Here is a 7,762-nt window from a genome sequence, read left to right on the forward strand (position 1 = left end):
CTTTTGTCATGTTGCTGCACCCACCAGCAACACATCTACGTGGGATGGCGATAAATTAGCTCAAAATGGAGGATCGGAGTTGAAGTCAGCTCTCTGTTTTAGTATAGCGGAAATGACAATGAGGCTGATCGACTATCTGCCGTGACGTTACGAATGTCAAGGTCGCTCACTCAAACCGCTACCTATAGAAATCACCTTTAATTGTAAAAATTACTATATTAGATTTATTCTTAACACTTAAAACTATTCCTGTGCCATTCTTGAGGTCTCAAGGCATTTATAAATAAAAAGGTGAGGCCATGGTTCTGCGTGTATGCTTGAACCTTGACATGGGTGTTGGTGCCAGATGGACTGATTTGAGTATTTCAGAAACTGCTGATCATCATCTGGGGTTCCACAAATGACTGTCTGTAGAGTTTACACAGAATGGTGGAGAAACCCACCCCAAAACTTTGCATGAGCAACAGTTCTGTGTGTGGAAAGGCCTTGTTGATAAGAGAGGTCAGAGGAAAACTTGTATAATCCCTCTTATAACCATGGTGAACCAAGAACAAGAATCTGAGGCCATCATGGGCACAGACTCGCCCAAGCTGGATAACAAATATTTATTATCCCAGCAACTGTGTTATTGGGGTCATGAACAAATATGGTGAGCATGCGTGGAAGGAGTCTCAAGACAAAGATCTCTGTTTTCTCATGAAATCTGCTTGGCTCCATACCTCTCACAGATCTAAACAACACTAAGCCCAAACATTAACAGTCCCTTGAGGCTTTGTGCTCGCAACATGGAACTGACTACAATTAGAGCAAGGTCTTTTCGGTCACTACCTTTTCCCCAGACCTAAATTTATCTAAATTGAATTGTGAATGGGACTAAAGGCCATTTGGATTAAAAAAAAAATCTAAATAAGTGACTACATACAATGTATGTTTGTTTTTATTTAAGAAACGGTGTCATTGGTGTACTTAAAGTACTATTTCATGATCTGGTCTAAAAACTAAGGGCGTATTCACACCTACGTTGTTTGGTCTGGACCAAACGACCAAACGAACCAAATTTCCCTTGGTCCGGACCTTTTGGGTTGGTCTGAATACAAACCACCGAACTCTGGTCCGGACCAAACAAGCGGACCGAGACCGAGCTGCAAGGTCGGGCTCGGTCCAGACCAAAGGAACTCTGGTGCGGACCTTTTGGAGGTGTGAAAGCAGACCGGACCTAATCTGACAGTTTTGCTTTTTTGTACCTCGGGAGCTTCTGTCGTTTGTCGAGCATTATGGGAAACAGAGTCTTGACACTCCACCGCAAAGTGCAAACGCTGTTTCGGTTGTCAAGGGAACCTTACAACAGTCGTTCAGTCATTCAGACCAGTGGTAGGCTAGACTACAGAGTACAAAAAATGAGTAGGGGGCAAACGTGGGCCGAGGAAGAAACGCGTACCCTTGTGGATATATGGGTAGATGTCCACATATCTGAGCTTTTGGAGAGAACACACAAAAATGCCGACGTGTTTGCTGTATTCAGTGAGAAAATGAAGGAGAAGGGGTTCACGCGCTCCCCAGAACAATGTCGGCTAAAAGTGAAGAAACTCCGTCAGACCTACATTAAAATCAGGGACATTCTTTCAAAAAGTGGCAGTACTAGCGATGCAAAAAAGAAATTAATCTATTACGATGGATAAGGCGAATATCCCGACACATACCTCCTCTGTCTTGCGTGAAGAGCCAGAACTGTCACAACATGATGTGCGCTCATCAGCGCTATCCTCCGTAGCCGCCTTGCCCTTTGAAGTCGTCGTTGATAAATTACTTGTACAACAGCATAGTAATCGCATAATTGTGAAAACAGTAAAAACTGGAAAAAACATAGCTTTGATGACATTAAAAAGAATAACGGCACAGAAAGCCTCCATGACTACTTTTGAACTTAATGCTTTGTGCGCGTGTCGTCTCTGACCAATAGCTGAACGACCTCAGGGCGCATGGCTTTTTTGACAGATTTTGGTCCGCTTACTAAAATGTACAGTGTGAAAGCAAACCGCATCAAAATGAAAAAATAAAAAAAACATTTGGTTCGGACCAAAGCAAGTGAACTATCGAACTATCCTGGTCTGAATACACCCTTAAAGTACTATTTCATGATCTGGTCTAAAAACTACGTTAATAGGGTAGTCACACTAGAGGCGGAATGAGCCGGAATGCCGTCGGAATGAAAATTCTTCGTATGTTCTGGGATATTCTAAAAATCCTGACTGCATTCTGAGTGCATTCCAAACATTGGGGCCCATTCTTGTGGCCAGCCCGAATGTTTTGCTCATGCTCAAAACATTTGAGGTGCATTCGAAGAGGAGAAATATCGAACTGCATTCGAAGTGTATTTGACTGCATTCTAAATATTCTTACGGCATTCCAACAGCATTTGAAACATTCTGATCGTGTTCGAGGGAAAAATCGAAATGGTAAGCCACTTCAAATCCTGCCAGAATGTCCCGAGTGAGCCAGAATGCCGTCGGAATGAAAATTCTTCATATATTACGGGATATTCGAAGTACATTCGAAGTATTCGAGCTGCATTCTCTTTGAATTCTTAGACGTTCGAAACATATTCGGCAGCTATTCCGGGAGCGTTCTGACTGCATTCGAAGCGAATTCGTACAGCATTCGAGGCACCTTCCGCCCAGACTTCGGGCGGTATTCGGGCAGCAATCGAACCGCACTCGTACAACATTCGAAGTGCATTCTTAATATTCTTACTGCATTCTAACAGCATTCTAGGTATTCCTACTGTGTTCCAACTGCATTTGGAAAGCTAATGCACCTGGAACGTGCAAGAATCATTCGAGGCAGGTTCAAAGCGCATTCTAAGTATTTGAACGGCATTCTTACAAAGCTGTAAGAATGTTGGTCAGTTTGAAATTCCCGCCCGAATGTGGCACAAATTTTGAAAAATTTTTCTTCATTCCAGCTGGTTCTGCTTGATTCCTACTAGTTCTGAATAAGTGTGACGGGGGCCTTAAAGTTCCTCAGAATTTCATGGCACACTTCCTTTTGCCACATGGCACATCAGTTGAGAACCACTGCTCTAGAGGCTGTTTGTTTTTTATGTGAAATTCCCAGGAGATCAACAGTTTCTGAAATACTCAAACCAGCCCATCTGGCACCAACAACAATGCTGTGGTTAAAGTCACAGAGATCACGTTTTCCCCCCCTTTTAATGTTTGATTTAAAAATGAACTGAAGCTCTTGACTCTGCCACATGATTGGCTGATTGGAAGTTCTCCCATACAGGCACCCTGGTCAGAAAGTGCTGCGCTTTTTTGTTTGGTCCCCCCCCCCCCCTTTTTTTTTTTCTTCATCAAGTTAGTTGAAGTTTCCTGCCAGACTTCTTCTATCCCTTTTAAGGCTGCTACACTGTTGGCTGATTCTCTGTCATACTTTATTCAGACTGCTCTGTTTGCTTACATAACTTGTCTCTCTGTCTCTTGCAGACCGTGTTATGGCATCTGCCGTTGAAGGCAGCGTGGACTCAAAGGCAGAGCTCACAGCACTGCTGGAGCAATGGGAGCGAGAACAACAAGGCAACACTCAGGACCTGGTCAGCATACTGACCAAGTGAGAGAACTTGCACATGCGCTGTAAGCAATTGCTTGGTGTAAGACTCTGAATTCACATTCTTGTGTGTTTTTTTTTTTTTTTTTTTTTGTCCCCCCCCATTGTCCAGGATATCAGAACTTGTGGAGAGGGAGACTGAGGAGTACCACAAGGCTGATCCTGATCCGTTTGATGACCGCCACCCAGGTATTGGATTATTGTTACTGGTTTTTAGTTCTCCTTCCTGGTTGTTTTTCACTATACATCAGCTTGTTCTGAATGTTGCATTCTGGGCTCTCTGGGAGGTTTCACACGATTGTTTTTTGTTTGTTTCAACTGTCAGGACGGGCAAACCCAGAGTGCATGCTAGGACACCTGTTGAAGATCCTATTTAAGAATGACGACTTTATGAATGCGGTAAGAGACACATGGCCTCATCTACAGGACATACATGGCCGTTTTTTGTGATTCTAGATCAGGGGTTCTCAAACTTTTTGCAGCCAGGGCGCTCACCTGATGTATTCAGCAGATTGTTTAAATGTGTACGGTAAAAAAAATTTTGAACGTTCAACTCGCACACCACATTTTAAAAAGAGCCACTCGGTTGAAGTTGAGATTTCTAAGCTTGTTTGTGTTTGAATAGTTGAGGCAGGGCTCGGCGTTAACTTTTTAATCCACTTGTCCAGTCAGAGAAGCAGCAAGATTTTTAATTAAAATTGTTTTTTTTTAACTTGTTCTGGCCATAACCTTTTTTTATACACTACCGTTCAAAAGTTTGGGGTCACCTTGAAATTTCCTTATTTTTGAAAGAAAAGCACTGTTCTTTTCAATGAAGATCACTTTAAACCAATCAGAAATACACTCTGTACATTGCTAATGTAGTAAATGACTATTCTAGCTAAATTCTACAAATGGCCCTTTTCCACTACCCTTTTTCAGCTCACTTCAGCCCGACACGGCTCGCGTTTTGACTACCTCAGAGCAGCACGACTCAGCTCGCTTCAGCCCTGCTTGGCACCCAAAACTTGCATGGTTTTGGAGTGGGGCTGAAGCGAGCCAAACCGAGCCGAGTGAGGCTAGGGGTGTGAGGAGACACTCCCCGTGCACTGATTGGTGAGGAGGAGTGTCCTCACATGCCCACACGCCCCGCGAGCACGCTGGGATCTGTAAACACCGTAAACCCAGAAGAAGAATTACGAATTACGAGAATTTCTGAAGCCTTATGCGCCTCGCCTCATCTATACGCTCTTGCCAGTATCTGTTGGCGTTGTCGGTGACAACAAGCCACAGCACCAAGACCAGCAACACTAACGACTCCATGTCCTCCATGTTTATTGTTTACTATCCGGGTCGTGAGACTACCGCTTAAAAGGCCACTGATGTCACTGTTTGCGCCACCTAACGACATCACGTGACGTCCACCCACTTTCGCTAACTCCACCCAATGTGTCCACCCACTTCCAGCCAGCACGGTTCAGCGCGGTTGTAGTCGAAATGCAACTCCAACAGCCCCACTTAGCCCGACTCAGCACGGCACGGCTCAGCCCAACTCAGCCGCGTTGGTAGTGGAAAAGCGGCATAAATGTCTGGTTTTTGGTGCAATATCTCCATAGGTGTATAGAGGCCCATTTCCAGCAACTATCACTCCAGTGTTCTAATGGTACAATGTGTTTGCTCATTGCCTCAGAAGGCTAATGGATGATTAGAAAACCCTTGTACAATCATGTTAGCACAGCTGAAAACAGTTGAGCTCTTTAGAGAAGCTATAAAACTGACCAGCGCTGTCGCCTCACAGCAAGAAGGTCCTGGGTTCGAGCCCCGGGGCCGGCGAGGGCCTTTCTGTGTGGAGTTTGCATGTTCTCCCCGTGTCTGCGTGGGTTTCCTCCGGGTGCTCCGGTTTCCCCCACAGTCCAAAGACATGCAGGTTAGGTTAACTGGCGACTCTAAATTGACTGTAGGTGTGAATGTGAGTGTGAATGGTTGTTTGTGTCTATGTGTCAGCCCTGTGATGACCTGGCGACTTGTCCAGGGTGTACCCCGCCTTTCGCCCGTAGTCAGCTGGGATAGGCTCCAGCTTGCCTGCGACCCTGTAGAAGGATAAAGCGGCTAGAGATAATGAGATGAGATAAAACTGACCTTCCTTTGAGCAGATTGAGTTTCTGGAGCATCACATTTGTGGGGTCGATTAAATGCTCAAAATGGCCAGAAAAATGTCTTGACTATATTTTCTATTCATTTTACAACTTATGGTGGGAAATAAAAGTGTGACACTTCATGGAAAACACAAAATTGTCTGGGTGACCCCAAACTTTTGAACGGTAGTGTATGACTACGTATTTACTAGTTAAATAAAAGGAAAGTGATTAAAAAGTTTATTAAAAAGCAGGTATAGTTATAATAATCATTATGCTTTAATGAGTTTAAATTTTTCAGTAAAACTTTAACTAGAACAATAAACAAACTATCCAAAGCCCCATTATGGTGTGTGTGTGGTGTTTATAACCCATTACATAATTTGTGGTTTTAAGAGTTGGAAAGAAAACAAGTTGGAAATAAGGGTGACAATCGCATGGTAAAGGAAAACGAACCGTAACGGAGTTCAGCACTGTTTAAGATTCCAGCGAAATATTTTACGATAATGTGTCAGCGTGAACCATACAAAAGAGAAATACAATAAAAATTCCGAATGAAATATAGATTCACCACAGATATTTATTTTGAGGTTGTTGATCGCCATTTCTCGGATTTCAATTAAGAGTCTAATAATCTATAACTTGGGTGTGACGATGTTATTTTCTCTCTCACACACACCTGCTGTACTCGGCTTCTCCGGAATTTCGTAAGCAATAACACGACCGGATCACTGAGGTGATTGAACTAGTTTTGTCAGAACTTTTATTGATGTAACTCTGGAACAATTACAATTAAAAATGGTCATTTTCAGCAATCCCTAAAAGATATAAAAGCATAAGGTATCATTACTGTATTGTCTGGGGCAGTTATATGTAATACTCAGAGTAATTTTCTCTCATCTGTAAACCAAATGAGATCGGCTTACAGTACCAGTCAAAAGTTTGGAAACACCTTCAAATTCGATGTTTTTTCTTTATTTTAATTAACTAAAAACACTTTGTGTCTTAAAGTAATGACTGACTGTTATTTCTCTTTACTTAGTTGAGTGGTTCTTGACATAATATGGATTAGTACAGTTGTAGAACAGGGCCATTTACTGTATTTTTATTATTTACTCTTTACTGGTTGATGGTGTCAAATGCATTAAGAAGGCAAGAAATTCCATTTTTGACAAGATGCACCTATTAATTGAGAAGCATTCCAGGTGACTACCTCATGAAGCTGGTTCAGATAATGCCAATAGTGTGCAAAGCTGTTATCAAGGTAAATAGTGATGACTTTGAAGAATCTAAGGGCCTGTTTACACGAGGACGCTGTCAGGTAGAAACGACTAAATATTTTATCGGAAGTGCCTTTCGTCTACACGGGGACGGCGTTTCCAAGGCTGAAAAACGGAAAAAATTGAAAACGCCTTCCAGAGTGGATAAGTTAAAAACAGCCCCCATTGCATATCCGTCTAAACTACCCAATACGCGAAACTCTGCTCGGATCTGCTCACGTCGGGTACGCGTTTACGTCATACATATGTCATATACTGTACATGCCAGCCCGGGAAGTAAGAAAGTAAGTAAAAAAAAAAGTAAGAGCATGTCTGATTACATCGATCCAACGGACCTTCAAGCTGCTCTGGCAGCTTTAATAAACGTCCAGGAGTCCTTCGAACATCTATACCGAATCTGCACATATACCGTTAATGAACAGAGGCGGGTATAGTATGCTCTTACTTTTTTACTTACTTTCTTACTTACCATAGCCAGAGTAGTCAAAGTTTTCGCGGCGCAGATGTGCAGATCAGACAAGACGGAAGACGTTGCGCATGCGTGCAGACATAGCGGAGGTCTTTCACAGCACCACCTAGCTGCCTGGCATGCACATCCAACTGAATTCCACACATTTATGCATCACCGTATAGACGCAGATTTCCTCCTTGAAAACGGTCGTGTAGACGCAGAAAAAAGTGAGAACAAAAACGGACTTTTGCGTTTTTGTTTCAGACCGTCCCCGTGTAAAGTGGGCCTAAAAGATGAAATGTTTTTTTAAC

General features: G+C 42.9%; 1 protein-coding gene across 3 annotated transcripts in view; it reads left to right on the plus strand.

Annotated features, from left to right (window-relative positions):
* Positions 1-7,762, plus strand: part of LOC132893011 (DDB1- and CUL4-associated factor 1) — a 111,273-nt gene that overhangs the window by 20,564 nt on the left and 82,947 nt on the right. For all 3 annotated transcript variants that reach the window (XM_060931700.1, XM_060931699.1, XM_060931701.1), the window contains 3 exons: positions 3,486-3,609; positions 3,719-3,795; positions 3,932-4,005. In XM_060931700.1, the coding sequence (XP_060787683.1) occupies positions 3,494-3,609; positions 3,719-3,795; positions 3,932-4,005 (267 nt within the window). In that variant the 5' untranslated portion in view covers positions 3,486-3,493. The remainder of the gene's footprint in view (positions 1-3,485; positions 3,610-3,718; positions 3,796-3,931; positions 4,006-7,762) is intronic.

Source organism: Neoarius graeffei, chromosome 10, assembly GCF_027579695.1.
Source record: "Neoarius graeffei isolate fNeoGra1 chromosome 10, fNeoGra1.pri, whole genome shotgun sequence".
NCBI lineage: Eukaryota > Metazoa > Chordata > Actinopteri > Siluriformes > Ariidae > Neoarius > Neoarius graeffei.